The sequence below is a fragment of the Vanellus vanellus genome, assembly GCF_965231255.1.
Source record: "Vanellus vanellus genome assembly, chromosome: 5".
NCBI lineage: Eukaryota > Metazoa > Chordata > Aves > Charadriiformes > Charadriidae > Vanellus > Vanellus vanellus.
In genome coordinates, this window is record NC_138910.1 from 11541089 (window position 1) to 11556924 (window position 15836).

Consider the following 15836-nt stretch of genomic DNA (forward strand, 5'->3'; position numbering starts at 1 on the left):
ACAAAGGACGTAGTCTGTCTTTGGGTGAGATGTATTTTGAGCAGGTAAAATGTATTACGCTGGTGAAACTTGGGAGAAGCGACAACGGTACCAGCACCCAGATTCCTGCTGCGGGCATGGATCGGCTGAGAGAAGAAACGGCCCTTCCAGAAGAGCCACCCCATGTCGTGGAAGGCCAAGGAGAAAACCCCTGTTGCAGAGGTGATGGGCCACCCTGGTTTCTGCCAGCTTCTGTCTGGATGTGAATGCAGGTGAAATACAGGTGGGGAGGGATGGCGCGGGACGCGGGCTCAGGAGTAAAGGATGCACAGGGCATCTGAGACAGCAAGGCTCTCCCACCACTGAGCGGGGGACACACGGGGGTGGTTGGGGCAGGTTTCTGGCTGAGAATTGGAGCTTCTTGCAGCTCCGTGGGCTTGTATTGCAAGCAGGTGGGATAGGGAAGGAAGCGGAGAGAGCTAAAAAGGGAAGAGAGGGGAGCAGGCAGAAGGGCAGGCCGGGGCTAGCAGCAGGGCAATTAATGAAATGTTTTGCTATGCGCAATTTCAGATGCCAGGATGTGGCTCTGGGAAGCGAGGGAGGACGTGGCTCTGTTGGAGGCTGGAGTTTGCGAGTCCCTGTTGCAACATAAACCCTCTGCTGCTGTCTGAAAAAAAATAAAAAGTGCTTGTGGCCCGGGAGGGGGAGGCAGCTTTGGCTCTTCCTGCTTGGTTGGCTTTGCATCGCCGGCACCCACTCGGATGTGACTTGGCCGCTGGCCAGCTTCGAGCAGGGGCTGGACCAGATGACCCCCTGGGGTCCCGTGCTGCTCCTCGGCCACTGAGCCAGCCCCTTCAAGCCACGGCACACAGGGCAGGCAGCCACGGGGGAGGAGCTGCCGCCAGCTTTTAGCAGCCCTGCAGAGACCCAAGCCACCCCAAATCAGGTCCCGAGCCACTGCTGAGGACACAAGGGTGAGCCACGTCCCTGTGCGGGGAGGAAGGGAGCAAAAAGGCACGTGGCAACCCTGGTGCGATGCTCCTACCTCCTACCACTTCGCATCTGGAGGCCATTTCCCACAAGACAAGGGCCATGGAGTAGACATCCATCTGCTTGAAAGACTCCAGGTCTTCCAGGTTCACCCTGGACTCCAGGACCTCTGGGGCCATGTACCTGGCGGTGCCCACCTGCCCGCAAAGAGGAGAGAGGCATTAGCAGGGGTGGGCGAGGACTTCGGCTGCAGGGTGACCAAGGGTGGTTTGCAAAGGGTCCCCTCCGGGGACAGCCGGTGGGTCATACTTGCCTGCCCGCTGTTGGCGAAGTCATCCACCGTCAGGGAAGGGTCAAGGCGTATGGCGATGCCGAAGTCGCAGAGTACGCACTCCTGCTCGTTCTTCACCAGGACGTTGGTGCTTTTGATGTCCCGGTGGGCGATGGGGATTTTCGGCCTGCCGCAGGCGGTGTAGTCGCTGTGGAGGTGGGCCACCCCACTTACCAGGGAGCCTGCCATCTTCTGCAGGTCCATCCAGCTCAGGACGTGGCGGGAGAGGTAGTCCTTGAGGTTGCCCTGGCTGTGGTAGGCAGTGATGAGCCAGTACTCCCGGCGGGGCCCTGCGCCCCGGTCCTCGGCGGTGAGGAACCGCAGGACGCTGTCATGCTTCAGGCTGGCGTCGGTGAAGATCTGGCTCTCGTTCTTCCAGGAGGAGTACTCCTCGCAGGGGAAGATCTTCACGGCCACCGTCTCGTACTGCCCCGAGCGGCTGTGGCTCAGCTTGGCCCTCCACACCTCCGCGAACTGCCCTTTGCCCACCATCTCGTCCAGCTCGATGGGGAGCAGCTCGGCGGGGCGGCTGCTGGCGCAGGTGGGGCTGGCGCCGGCCGGGCTCTCGTCCATCAGCACGGACAACTTCTCCTCCCGCTCGGCAGACCTCCCCGGCTCCGGCAGTGCTGGGGGCTGCCCCGCTTTCCCACCCCACGCCTTGGCTCTCTTGCGCCGCTTCTGCGTGCGGCAGAGGTAGAATATCACCGTGATCATCACCGCCACCAGCAGCGGGGGCAGGAGGCTGATGGCGGCCACCGGGATCACCTCCTTGCTCTGCAGCATGGAGTAGCCTGTGGGGAGGAAAGCAAAGGCGAGGGCGCTGCCGCCGCGGGTCTGCAACAGCTCGTTTTCATCACGCGGAGGAGGAAAATATGCGAAGCCGTTAATGAAGCGCAGCCCTTTGCGGGGCCGCAAGGCACGCTGCGCACAGACCCCGTCCCGGCAGAGAATCCCAGATGTAGGCAGTTACCGAGGGAGCTGCTCGGTTTAGGTCTCAAATTTAGCTCCGTTTATCAAGCGAGGGTTCTGGGCCGGGCGATGCGGCGGGTGAGACCCCGCCGCTGCCGCCAAGATGGCTCAGCTGCCCTTTAGGTGGCTCCCAAGCCAATCTTGTGCTCATGGCAAGGGGAGCCGGGGTGGGAATAACAGTGATAAAGCTGAGGCAATGCTTGAACAGAGCAAATTTGGGGCTGGGGCTTCGCCGGCCCCCTGCCGTGCACGGGGAGCCGGGAGGGATGCTGGCGGGGGGGGTGGGCAGCATGCAGGACCGTGCATCCCAGGGGAACACCGGGATGCTTTGCACGGTAATTAGTGTAAAGGAGCATCGTTTCAGTGCTGCTTCCCAGTGTTGGCTTCTCCTTCTTCGCCGTGTTACAGCCCCGACCCCCGTGAACGGAGCGGGCATGGCTGCTTTTGTTTTATTTCTTTTAAACCCCTGTCAGCCTTCAGATCATCGAGGCGGGGGGAACGCACAAAAAGCCCTAACCCTCGCACAACATATAATTGTCTGATCCTTTGATGTTCGCGATTCCTGGAATAAACATGCTGACTTCAGTAGAGATATTCAAGTAAAATCTTACTCAGAGGTTTTTCTGCCAAGTATAATAACCCAGGGGAAGAGGGATAAGAATCATTCCATAAGCAAAACTCTCGCTGCTTGACCTCAGTGTGTGCAGATCATAATTCAGGTTCTGGAAAAACAGAGCGTTTTGCTATTTTCCTTGGCAAATTTCAAAAAAATGTGCTGCAGCTAATTTCTGCAAGGCTGTGAAAGCGTTTCTAAAATAGGCATCAGGTTCAAACCACAAGATCAACCTAAACTGATATAAATCAATAACTAACGCAGGAATATGTTTATTTTGGAAAGTGTTAGGCCTGGATATCACCTACTGCTTTAATGGATTTACCCGATGCTTGCGATCTCATCTTTGAAACGCTGAAGGAAGAGAAGATATTTTTAAGGGAGTTGCACGCATGAGTCCTGAAAAGGGGAAGTTAACACAACTTCAGCGAATTCCTTCGGGAGGACGCTCCTTCCCGATGCGAGCCCTTGGATACGGAGGGGCTGCAGCCCGGCTTAGACCTCTTCCATGGAGAGCAAATGTAGCTGCTCTGGTGATACCTGCGGGTCTGTAAACCCACGCCTCGGTGAGCATCGCTGCGTGGGTCTTTCTATCCCTGCCAGGGGGAGGTGGACCTCCAGGGCCAAGCTCAGCCAGTGCAGGGGTGGAGAGGACTCTGCGTGCTCAACCCCACCCCGGTGTCTTCCCAAGGTGTCTGCTGGGCTCCTGCTTGCACGGCTTTAGGAAACAATGCCGCCCCGTGTTCTTTAGGGTCGTCCCTGAGGTCTGGTGGGGTCCCCTGCAGCCCTGAGAACAGGGCTTAACAAATCAAGAAATGGGGAAAAAAATCTGCCTGCTTCAGCTGCTGGAGAAATGCTCACCTCTATTAGGTATTTCTCCGCTCAGCATTTGTCTATGCCGTTGAAGAAGATCATACGTTAACCTTTAAAATGCAAACGATCCTTTAAAGCAGACGCAAGGGATGTAAGCAATGGGGTCTCCGAGTCTGGGGCTTCCCAAGCTCGTCCCACGAACCAAATCAGGGGAGATAATTGTTTAAGGCCCGCGCTGCTCTCGCTCTGAGTTTCGGGACTTTACGTGCGGGCTGGCAGGAGGAGGCTGTTCGTGGAAGCCTTTGGTGGGGGTGGCATTTCCAATGAGCCAGTTGTCATTTTTGTGTGAAATTACATATCCCAGCGTCGGCTTTGGGATTTGACTATCTCTCCCTAGAAGTGTGTGTACCTGTTATGTTTGGCTCGGCAAGCAGCAAAGAACTGCCAAATTTAGCATCGTTTGCCTTCATTAAAAGCGGCTTGTTTGTTCTGAGAATTTGCATTTTATGTGATTTCTTTTTTTTTTTTTTATATTTTTCTTTGCGCTGTGGGAGAAGCTATGCCGCCAACTTGCAGGTTATGCTTAGGCTCATTTTCAGCGTCTCATTGCTTTGTAATTACAGAAACTCATTTGCCTTTGTTATGGGTCAGATTCTTGATGGGCACTTGGATAAACCTGGTTCATTTGGAGTTGGGGAGGTTTGGACAAGCCCTGCAAAGGCTCGGGACCTAGCTGGAAGCGTTTCCAAAGTACACGACTCTCACGAGGTTCAGAAACGAGCTGCCTCTTAGTTTTCCCTCCTGCGGCTTTACAGCTCCTGTTGGATCTCCAGCCACCTGCAGAAGCATCTACAGGCGTGCCAAGCCATGCTCACGTGTGTGTACAGCACCGGGGCGGCTCTGGCTGTCCCTGCCTGGGGGAAACGCTGCTGCAGAAACCCCCAGGAGAGCGGCAGGGGAGGCACGGCCGCCTGCTGAGCCCCGTGCCCCGGCACCACCACCTTTTTGGGTTGCAGCCATGGCGGACACCAGCGGTTCCCGTGGGTGTGCCGGGGTAGGATTTGCTCCGGCGCAATTTATTTAAAGCTTTCAGAGCATTGAGTCACGCTGGGTTACATCAGCTGCTGGGTTCCCCAGTTGATTGGCCCTGCGCTGAAGGGTACAGCCTACCGAGAGATACCGTGGATTTTCCATCGCCTGATGTTTCCAGACCAAGGCGGGAGGCATCGCTGGGAGGGACGGTTTAGCCACAGACAAAATACTGGGCTCGGTGACAGGGTACAAATTTTACCTAGCTTTTACATAGGTAAAAGAAGATGCCAAAGAGGTCAAAGCAGATGCTGAAAGAGCTCCTGCTGGCATTGCACCTCCTACTCTGTTGGAAATACAGGTTATTTGTCAGTAGCGTTGGGTGCTTCTCCACCCATAAATAACATTAACAAAAGTACTCACCATTGGTGTGGTTTTCAAAGATAAGTTTATCGTTGCACTCCTGCTCGTCCACGCAGCCGCAGATATAGATGATCCCGTCCTCGCTGGGCTGATGGGTCATGACGCAGCGCGAGGTGTTGTAGTTGGGCACCATGAGGTTTTCGATGGGGCGGTGGGGGTTGTGGCAGAGCGTGCTGATCCTGATGCTCTCGTTGTCCTGTCTCCTGCATGTGCCAAATGAACCGGCAAAGCATTAGTCTCGTGGCTCAGCCTTCGTGTCACCTGCGTGTCATCTTAAACCTGGTTTTAAGATCGTTCATTTTAAGGTGTGGAGGGAATGACTTGTTTGCTGTGGCTCTGGTATAATTCTAATTATACATGCTTTGGACGGGCTTTGTTAAAGCCCTTTATCTCTTCCAAATGGTGAAAAGAGAAATGTGTAGCACGTGCCAATAGTAGGATGCGAGTCAGAGACTCCGCTTGTTTCCAGTAGATAATTCACCAGTTCATGATCACACGTTGGATCAGGTAGTGCCAACCCTAACGCTGAGTGCCCTGCGCGGGATTTGGAGCAAAATCCCTCCTTTACCAATACCAGCTGCCAGGCCAGCAGGTTTTGGGGCTGTATGGTCCTAAGGAAACCCTCCAAAATGAGGGTCCCACCTCGTATGTCACCTCTGCTGCAAGACAAGTCATAAGATCTCTGCCTCAGGAGGTGTTGGGGTCTCTGCTGCCCAAATTTCACCTGTGCAGGGTGAAAAGGTGAGAGGTAGGGGACGTGGTGGCCACTCGCCAGCGACCGCTTGGCTTGTGCTTCCCTCCTACTCCTCTCAACCTGTGTGTGCAGGTGGAACCCATAAGCACCATCTCATCTCCTGGGCTCTCTCTGGGCTAATTGCTGGTTGTTGTGCCCTGTCCTTGCAGGACCATTTGCTTCTGCCTCCGGCGACCTGCGGGAGCAGAGCCCTTCAGTCGCTGCTCGGGGCTATTTCTAGAAACTGCTTGACCTTTGGAGCTGCCAAATTATAACGTGAAGGTGATATGACTCCCGGACCATGGTGCTGTGTCTGCGTTCGTACCACGGCTTCAGGCACTGAGCAACTACAAATTAAACCTACTGTGCCACCTGGTGATGTCCCGGTCCTCACCGGGTCTGGGGCAGAGGAGTGCAGGGGCTCTGCACAGCCAGGGATGCAATGGCAAACAGGCCCAAGCTCTTCCTTATTTCCATTTAGATAATTAAGAGGGAGGTAAAGGTGTAATTTCTTGGCATTTCTAGAAAATCTGTTCTTTGTTTCAAAAAGAATGGACAGACTTGCTTTTTTTTTTTTGCTTTTTTTTTTTTTTAATCGCTGTGTATTTCTTCAGCTTTGTGTAGCAAGCCTTGTGCCAGAGATGGTCACAGCATCAGCCAGGGGAGACCGAGATGTCCCTCCCACCGGCTGAGAGATGGGAGCTGGGGGAGCCAAGACTTCCCAAGAGATTTTTCCCTTTTTGGAGTGAAGATGCAAAATATCCCAGTGCCCGTGTTGCGTTTAACTGCACACAAGTGTTCAGCAAGTGCAGTGAGACCAGGTGAAATATTTCGAGGCCTGTTACCAAAGGGTCTCGTTCATGAAACTCCAGTTACTCGCTGAAACGTGGCTCGTAGCACCAGATCTAGCTCCATAGTGCTGATGTCCTTAGAGCTTTTTTAACCACCAATGCTCAGCAGCCAGGTTAGGTCCTTCTCATGTGCCGCATTTTTTGCTCAGCAACACCCAGATCAGGCTCCCATTACAGCCATGGAAATATGTCACATGTAGAGCAAAAGGATGGGTTTGGCTCTGGTTGTTGTCCAACTCCTCAAGCACAGGGCGCTTGTGTTGCTGGAAAACTCCAGCTCTCCCAACAGATCCGAGTGGTGTTGCCTCAACACGAGGGAGCTCAGCAAAGAGGGTCCAGCACAGCCACGTCCCGACATGTGGGAGCTCCCTTCTTCTGGTGCAAGGGGGAGTCATCCTTGTTGGACCCATGGCTTCATCTCCACCCGCTGTTTACCAAGCTGGGTGAGGGAAGATGTTTGGGGAGTAAACGGTAGAGATCCTCAAAAACTGGACTGCCCAGGTGGATTTAGGAATAACCAAGCAAGAACTGGGATATGTCCCTTTGTGGGGCGGATGGTGGCAGCTGAAAGGAGCTGGAGCTTGGAGATGGGATTAGGAGGCAGCTGTTGGTGTCACAATGGAGCCTCTTGCACCCCAAGAGCCGGAGGGGAGCTAAATGCAGGCTGATGGCACAGCACATGAGACACTCTGGGCAGCTTGGGGCCGGATGGGTCCTGCCCTGGTGCCACCACCAGCGAAACACAACCTGGGATGGAGGCCTTCTCCTATGGGGAGGATCAGCGCCTGCCTTGTAGAGCCAGTGAGTAACTAAGAGCAAATTAAGAGCTAAGAGCAGAGCACCAGTGCTCAACCCTTGTTTCCAAAGCCTTCCCCAGAGGAGGCAGGATGGTCGGGTTTGCAGGGCAGCCCCAGGGTGAGGACAAGTGATGGGAAATGACTGGCCCCATGTGGGCTATGGGCGGCTGGCAAGTGTTGCAGCTACTCCTGGGGGTACTCGAAGGAAATTACAGCCATTAACAACTTTTCCAGGGACAGCCTCTGCTTCCCGACCTAGCGGTGCAAAGTGGGAGGGTTGAAGGTATGGAGAGGTTTCAAGATGCCTTTGAGGTCAGCTGGGAAGACAGACATAAAAGCGAGGGAAAGAACCCAAATTTGTCATTCTCTTGCTAGTGAAGTCCCCCAGTTTCAGTGCTCCCCACATTTTCTTGGGGTTCCCAGGTAATTTGTCAGAGGAGCTTCCAGCTGAAGAGTCCCAGGCGGGTGCAATCCCTCCTCCGGGGGCTGCCCAGGCTGGGCACGCTGGAGGACATTAGCACGTTGCTCAGGTTATTTGTGACCCCACAGTTGTCTCACCCTACCCGATACGTGGTATGAGGTGCAGCCCCATCCCATGCCGTGGGATTGCTTTCCTGGCGTGGGGATTTATGCTGCGGGGGGTCTTGCTATTTCCTGTACATGTAGGCTGTCAATGGCAAAACCCAGCGAGATGCTGGATTGCCAACCCAGCATTTAAGGTGGCTTCTCCATCTGCGTGTAGGGAAATTTGGGGCGGGGGGGAAGGAGGATGATTTTGTTTGTTTGTTTGGGTTTCTTACTGGTTTTGTGTTTTGTTTTGGTTTGTTTTTAAGTCCATAATGCAACAATTATGTTGAGGCAAACTCCTACTGAAAGCGGGGCGTACAGCATTCACGCTAATTAGCGGGTTGAGATAAAGCCTAGCGATAAGTGCTTGGCTGGCTTTCACTTTGGCAGGCAAATTAAAAGGGAAAGAGGAGAAAATCACTCTGGGCAGACCCAAAATGGATGTTTTTTTAGTTTTGCTCACGGGGACCAAAAAGCTGGGGGAGGCACTCTTCCGGGCAAAGGATGCAGTGTACGCTTGGCCTGACGTGCAAGATCGCGTTTCCCTTCCAGGCATCTCCAGGAGACGCAGAAAAGGGCTTTTCCTAGGGGACGGGAAGGAGGTGGCTTAAACCCAGCGGGTTAAACCCCAGTTCGGTACCAGGTCAGACGTCCGTACACCAGATGGGGACAGACCTGGGCTGCGCCCCTGCATGTGAACCGGCGTTTCGCCAGCCTGGTGCAGGAGGACATCATGGGTTTGGGGGTCAGGGCTGCTGGTGTTGCCCAATGGGTTCAGCCTGTAAAGCTAAATTCAGGGGTTTACGGGGGTTTAGAGGTCCCGCAGCAAACTTGCCACCCTTTGTGTTGGGCACTTAAATGCTTAATTTATTTAGGAAATAAACTGGTACTAATTATAGGACAGACCAAATAATTTTTTACTGCGAATCGTAATTTTGATTATAACGCAGTCAGAGGGGGAGGAATAGAAAGTCCTGAATTATTTGAATGGGCAATAATTCAAGTGCAGGGGTAGATACATGTGTGTTCCCATGAGCTGCTGCCCGGCGAACCCCTTTTTCCCATGCGTTCCCCCCTTGACGAGGGGGATTGCCGCTTACCATATGGCCACGCAGATCTCGTAGGGGTCCTCGCAGTAGGAGTTGAGGTTGCAGTTGCTGTAGCACACCTTCTCCTCGCAGGCCGGCGGCGTGGAGTCGCACCACTTGCACAGGTTGGTCTTCAGGCTGCGGCGGGCTCCGGCACAGCAGGCTGCGGGGCAGAGAGGCGGCGGGGGTGAGGAAAAATAACCGCCAACTATTCTCAGCTATTTGCACACCCAGTGGAGAAAGAGCCCGAATCGTCCATATTTCTCCATGCATTTGTTTATTAGGTTTTATTTTGCTCCATTGCTTAGTCAGATGTGCTTTAGATATTGTACCAAAGCCTAGAGGAGATGGAGGGATGCTTTGCAGAGCCTGGGAAGCCACAAAGAACTGTGTTTTCCCTCCACGTTTCCCATACTGTTTATCATCAAGGGGAAGTTTATTTCTTCCTCTACAACTTAGGCTGCAATCAGCATCTTCCCTCATCCTGAGTGCACACAGTATCCAAAAAGGGACATCTCCGGGCCTCTGCGTGCCTGAAGACTTTATTTATTCCCTTCCCTGGGGGGAGAGAGGTGCTGGGGAGGGATGCACGGCCACGCTGATGTAGCTCCCTCCTCTCCTGCTGCCTCCTCATCTTCCCTCTGCCCGTTCAACGAGCCCAAGCTGGGGAACGTGTTTTCCACCCGCTCCCCGAACATCTGTGGTTTTGGCAATACACGATGGGCTGAGGCTTCCCGAGCTCTGGGCTGCTCCTGCCCCGACTCCGCTGCCCGCTCTGCCCCAGCCCGGCACGAGCTGCTCTCCCGCCCTGGAGTGCCGGATCCGGCCCCAGCGGCGGGAATAACTGTTGCCCGTGTGGAGCTCCTCTGCCTGTATCTCACGGGCATAAAATTACCTCTATTTTTATACAAAGGGTGAAAGAACTATGCTCAGTTAGGGGATAAATCCCAGCTAAATTTAAACTTCCTGTTTTAAGGCTGCTAAATGTCCCTTTATGAAAAAAAAAAAAAAAAAAGAACTCACTATGTGGCTTATGTAGAAATGTATATTTATAATTTTTTGCCTAAATAAATACATTCAAGAGTGTTCAGGTAGGGACCTGAACTACAGCAGCTAAGTTTGCAAAAGTTTGGGTCATCCACGCTTCTTTGGCTGCTGCCTCCCTGAGCCTCCCGGCCCCTGCGGAAAGGGCAGTGGTGGCCCGTTGTGCGGCCACTGCCGTCACAGAGGGTTTCCATCACCCCTTGTTGGTTCGAACAAGAAACAAACTGCAAAATCCCCGACTGTGGCTCGGAAAGTCTCAGCCCCTACAGCCAAGGCCCTGCTGATACAGGAGCATACCCACGGGCAGCCCGGGTCTGCGGACATCCTGCAGGACCTCTTGCGTTCTTGGAGGCCACATCTGTGACCTGCCCGTAGCCAACAGACAAGCCTATGGTCCCTTTCCTTTTTAACGCATTTATTGTCCCAACAGCAAAATGGGATTTTTAATTCCTCCGCTTCCCAAATCCAGGGGGCGCAGCCTGCTCCGACAGCATCTCCTGTGCCTGCTCTGCTTCCCCCACTGGCTCAGATCCCCCTCCACGAGATGGCCATAAAAGAGCTGCTGGAAGGCTCCCGCACAGAAATAAACTCTTTACAAGGTCCCGTGGCCTCGTACGTAGGGCCAAGGTTAATGGCAGAGGGGAAACCTGGCCGCAGAAGAAAAGCCCGTTGCACCTGAAGGCTGGAAGGAGGAAATTTTGGTTTAAATGACCCATGCGAGGCTTAAAACGCGACTCAGCAGGGATGGTGTCGTGCAAGGCAGCGGGGGAGCCGACAGCAGAGCGGATGAGGATGCTGCCCACAACCTATCGCTCAGCGTCCCCCTCGTCCATGAGGCTGCTCTGACCTTGCTGAGGCACCTAGGGATTTTGTGGGTGACCTCAACAGACTCAACGCCCCACATCCATCCAGTGGCAAGCTACCAAAATCGTGCACCTGCAGCCAGTGCAAGCCACCCTCGGCTCCCCGCCTCAGTCTGCCAGGGCATGACTCGCAGGATCCTGGGCAAAACTCCTCTCGATGATGAGAATTTTGGAGGCGGATCATAAATTAAGCCCAGCCTTTGCGTGGGGCTCTTGAGCTACAGCAACAGCCACAAACTCTCTACAAACTCCATTTGTGGTGTTACGCGGGAGCGGAGAATTGAAGGAAAATTGGTTTCTCCCCCCAAAACCCAGCCCTACCACACTCTGGGCTGTGCTCTGGTGGTGTCGCTGCCATATCTCTTCTTTCACCCCTTCAGCTCAACCCATCCATGCCCTGGCTCGTGCTGTGCTTGCAGCATGCTCCTGCAGGACCGCAGGCTCAGCACCATCATCCCAGGGATGTCTGGGGGCCTTGCGGAGGAGAAGCAAATGAACAAACGCAGGTTGTAGATGTCGCTGATGCAGCAGAGCGATGGAGTTTGTTATTTATGTATTTATACCCATGGGGTATGTTATTTACTTATTTATATCAAGGGCTTGCTTGAGGTCTCGGAGCAGAACATCATCCCCGGCAGTTTTGTACTGGCATGCGTGGTGGGGATCTTGACTTGGCACTCGTTTGCACTGCAGAGCGGAGAAGCCTGGGCAGATGAAAGAGTTAAATATGGAAACGAGATCCAGAAATATAGCAGTAACGGGACAAAATTCTTCGGAGACAAATTGTTCTAAACTATCTCAGGCTGCGACTCTGTTATCTGCTCTGCAAGAAAGGTCAGGGCAGGAATATCTCTTCCCCCCCTCCTTCTTCTCCTAGGAAGCTAAAAAGAAGAGCACAAAGCCCACTGCAACTTTCTTCAGGACGTTGTGTCCTTGAACCATTAGCTCGTAGGTACAATTTAACTGCCACATCACTCATCTTGGCCCTGATTAGACCCAGATGAACACTTTCAATATTAATACTCAGATGATTTAATAAAGCTGCACGAGCAGTAAAAGTAACAATACACTTCCATAAAGGGGTTCCAGATGTTGCCAAGGCAAATGCTAAACATCAAAATACAAACTTCAAAAAAAAAAAAAAAAAGACCAAAAAAAGCTGGATAAGCAAAACTTGGAACAAACTATAAACTAATTAAATGTGGGTTGAGTTTTCCAAAAATAAATTGAAGCCATAAGGATGTGATGTGAGCCAATAAATAGTACAGTTAGTCAAAGTTATTGTGGAACAACAGTTGGAAAGATGGTTTGAAGTCACCGATAGGTGGGCTTACAGTGAGCTTGGCTTCCTATCAATGGGAAGGCTTGTTCTCTTGCGCACGAGAACGGGATCAAGTCTTCTGGTATCTATAATCAGGACCCCAGAGAGGTTACTGAGAGAACATGAGCCGATTTTTGAGTAGAGGAAAAGAGGAGAAAACTATGCCAAAAGTGCCTGAGTCTCTCCTGCAAGAGCAGCAGGGGTGATACCACCACCCATGGACAGCAGGATATTTTTTCATGTGTGTTGGGGCAGCTCTCCAGCCTGTCATTGCTCACAGGGCATCCATGATCTCCACTTGGCCACCTGCAAAGCCCATTGAAGCACCACCGCCGTAATCAATAAACCATCCTCTTCCCCCATAAAAGAGCCATCTAAGACAGCTCTCCAAGAGAATTTCATACCAGTCCCGTCACCACAGCCACGGAAGCAGTCAGCTCCCAACAGATGAGCTTTTTGCTCACTTGCCAGGTGCTCAGCTGCCGATGGTGACTGCAGCTGTAAGAACCCAGTGGGATAATTAGGGCTCTAATTAGCTCATCTCTACCAATGCAGCCCCAGATAGCAGGTAGGTCATGCACCGCCTAACTTTGGCTCCAGCCTTCTGCACACTGTGGTCCCCAGGGAGCATGAATGAGGAGCAAGCCTGGGGTGCATGGAGGTGGAGGCACTGCGCGCTCGTTACAGGGAAGGAGAAGGCGCTTCAGAGCCAAAGCGATGGCACGTGCTTGCAATGCATTTTCGCTGCGGGGCAGAATGAGCAGTTTTAGTTTTCAAATATTCTCTCTGGCGTGCTGTTTTGTGACGACTAAACACCAGATGGGCTCAAGGAAAAGCGCTTGGTGTGAGATGCTGAGGCACTTGCACCCCTCCAGCACTCCCCCTCCCAAGGTGGAAAAGGACCCTCTACAATGTAAGGGCAAGGTGCCTTTGAATTGCTTTTATTTTTCAAGGACACAGAAAAATTGATCATTTTGGGGTCACTCTACTGTGTGGTCTGTTCCCCCTTTTCTGTGTATCTCTAAGCGCCTCAGGATGGGGCCGATGCCAACTCAGCAATTGCAGAGGGCTTCCCAGCTTGCCGTTACTGCAGCGGCCCCGGGAGCTCTCTGCATCATCTTTTCCACACAGGTCAGTCAACCTGTAATCCCCGGGCTTTGCACCCCGAGAGACTGAGGCCTGGGAGATTAGCTGCCGGGCTGTGGGGCTTTCTCTGACCAGCAGCTGGCTTAAAGGCGGGATTGGGGAGCACCTGTATTTTAACCCTGCAGCCACGTTGCTCCTGGAAACCCCCGGGTAGGTGCCCTGATGGAAACCCAACCTGCGCTGAGACCCGCGTTTCCACCTGGGTGAGCCCGGGCTCAGCGGCGAGTCCTTTGTCCGCTGCCAAGTTCAGGATTAGGCTTTGCCTTGGGCTTTAATCCATGGCTAATGACATGACTACACAATAACGGAGCCTCTCATAAAATTATTATGAGAACAAAAAAATTCCTTCCCTATTATATACAGTACTTGTTTTTAAGATTAAAACAACAGCCGGGCTGACGGGCTCCGCTCTCTCGCTGACCCATGGGAGAACACCAGGACCTCCGTGTTCTTCATTGGCAGGTTACTCCTGAGCTCCCTCCTCCACGAAGCAACCACATGTGCCATGGATGGGCTACCCCAAGGTAATTCCTATGACCCTGATTTCCAGGAGATCCTACTCAGGGTCAGACGTCCCCATTGCAATTGTCCAGCGTGACCTGTGTAACAGAGATCCCAGACTTCCCGCAGTCAGCTCCAGCTTGAGCTGGATCTGATCTGTTGGAAAGCACCCGCTCTCGCTGCGGCATCCTGCAGTGCTGCAGGATCTCCCCAGAACTAGTCCTCAAGCTCTTGTACTTGTATTTCGGATGGAGCTCGGCTTCCTCCAGCTCAGTTCTGTTCTCCAGTGGTGGGATCTCATGTTACTTTCAGCTGCTGAACCAAAGAGGTTTTCAGTATTGGGCCATTCTTCTCCATCCTTGTGCGTTGTAAACACTGTTTTTTCACCTTTGTAGGAGAGGTAGAGCAGACCAAATGGAGCTGAAAAAACTTACTGTCCCATTTTTTGCCCCTGTGAGGCACAAGCCCCCGGCTCCCCCAGGAAACCCGGCAGGGCTCATGCTGCATTCGCTTCAGAGGACCAGGCTCTGCCCTCAGGTATGTGGTCCCACATCGTCCTGCATAATAAATACTGTACTTGGCAAAGTACAGTATGGAGCAAGGAATGAGCCAGTAATGTTTCCTGGTGAATAAAAAAGGACTGATTTTGATTGCGTTAGACACCAGTGCTTCCCGGTGCCAGAAAGACTCGCAGTATACATTTCTGGTTTGGTTGGACCTTCTTCAAACAGGCTGGTAACTGACTTATTCCACCACTTATTTTTCCTTTGTGAAAATATCCCTTTAAATTAAGTGTTTAGCAAATACTGCTTAGTCCCATTACAAAGTAAATTGGGTATGGATCGTACCAGCAGACTTCTCCAATCTCTTTCAGATGCTTAAATTACATCATGATCTAACTTGACCCCAGGGAGAGACGAGCTCTGCAGAATATTGTCCGTCCTTCTGCTTTGGTAATCTCCGGTATTTCTCGGGTACCTTTCGCAAGTGGTCTATGCGTCAGCGCAATGACTCTGCTTTTGGGGCGTTGGGATGTTTCACCCAGAGGTACCCCCGGGTCATGCCCCAACAAAGGCAGCACTGTCTGGGCAAGCTGGAGCAGCGGGGGCCAGCGAGGTGATGCCCAGCGCTCGGCAGGGAGAACTTGGCTGGAGCGGTTTCTCTTTGATTTAGGTCAATTGATGCCTGTGCCTGTGGGCGAGGACAGGGGGAGCACGCCTGACCCCGCACTCCCCTGTCTGCCCTGGGAGCCACTCGTCTCCTCCATCCTCTGCGACAGCCCATCGTGCTTATGCCCGAGGCACTGAAATCAGGCAAGGCATGGCACCCCTTTCCTCCACCCGCAGCCAGGTGCTGCCCATCCAGGCACGTCTCAAGTTTCCCACCCCAGATTTCACTTTCTGTCCCCCAAAGCTGCTCCTGCTGGGACAACCCACTCATCATCCCTCTGGGCCCTTGTTTGTCCCGGAGGTGTGGGTACCGGTGCGGGGTCCGGCTGATGCCCGCTGGCAGGGAGCAGGCGTGTGCTGCCGCAGGACGGCTGGGCTGGCGGGGACGCCTGCGACCGGAGGGCTGCACGGGCAATTATCTGCCATATTGTGCTCTCGCTTGTGTTTTAAAAACAACAACAGCTCAACTGACTCATAGATCCTACGGCCTCTGAGTCATTTTTTATTTCTGGATTTCACTGCTCTGCCCTTTGCAATGAAGGGAGTCGCATGTGCGCGCACACACACACACACACATCAAGTTCACATTTGTTTTTCCCCTATAAAAGC

At 53.1% G+C, this 15836-nt stretch overlaps 1 protein-coding gene across 1 annotated transcript in view; it reads right to left on the minus strand.

The window, feature by feature from the left end:
- LOC309672209 (TGF-beta receptor type-2-like) overlaps positions 1 to 15836 on the minus strand; it is a 33774-nt gene that overhangs the window by 4551 nt on the left and 13387 nt on the right. The window contains exons 2-5 of the mRNA XM_082483655.1: positions 9196 to 9346; positions 5148 to 5350; positions 1283 to 2238; positions 1025 to 1166 (exon numbers count right to left, since the gene is read on the minus strand). Coding sequence (XP_082339781.1) covers positions 1025 to 1166; positions 1283 to 2238; positions 5148 to 5350; positions 9196 to 9346 — 1452 coding nt within the window. The remainder of the gene's footprint in view (positions 1 to 1024; positions 1167 to 1282; positions 2239 to 5147; positions 5351 to 9195; positions 9347 to 15836) is intronic.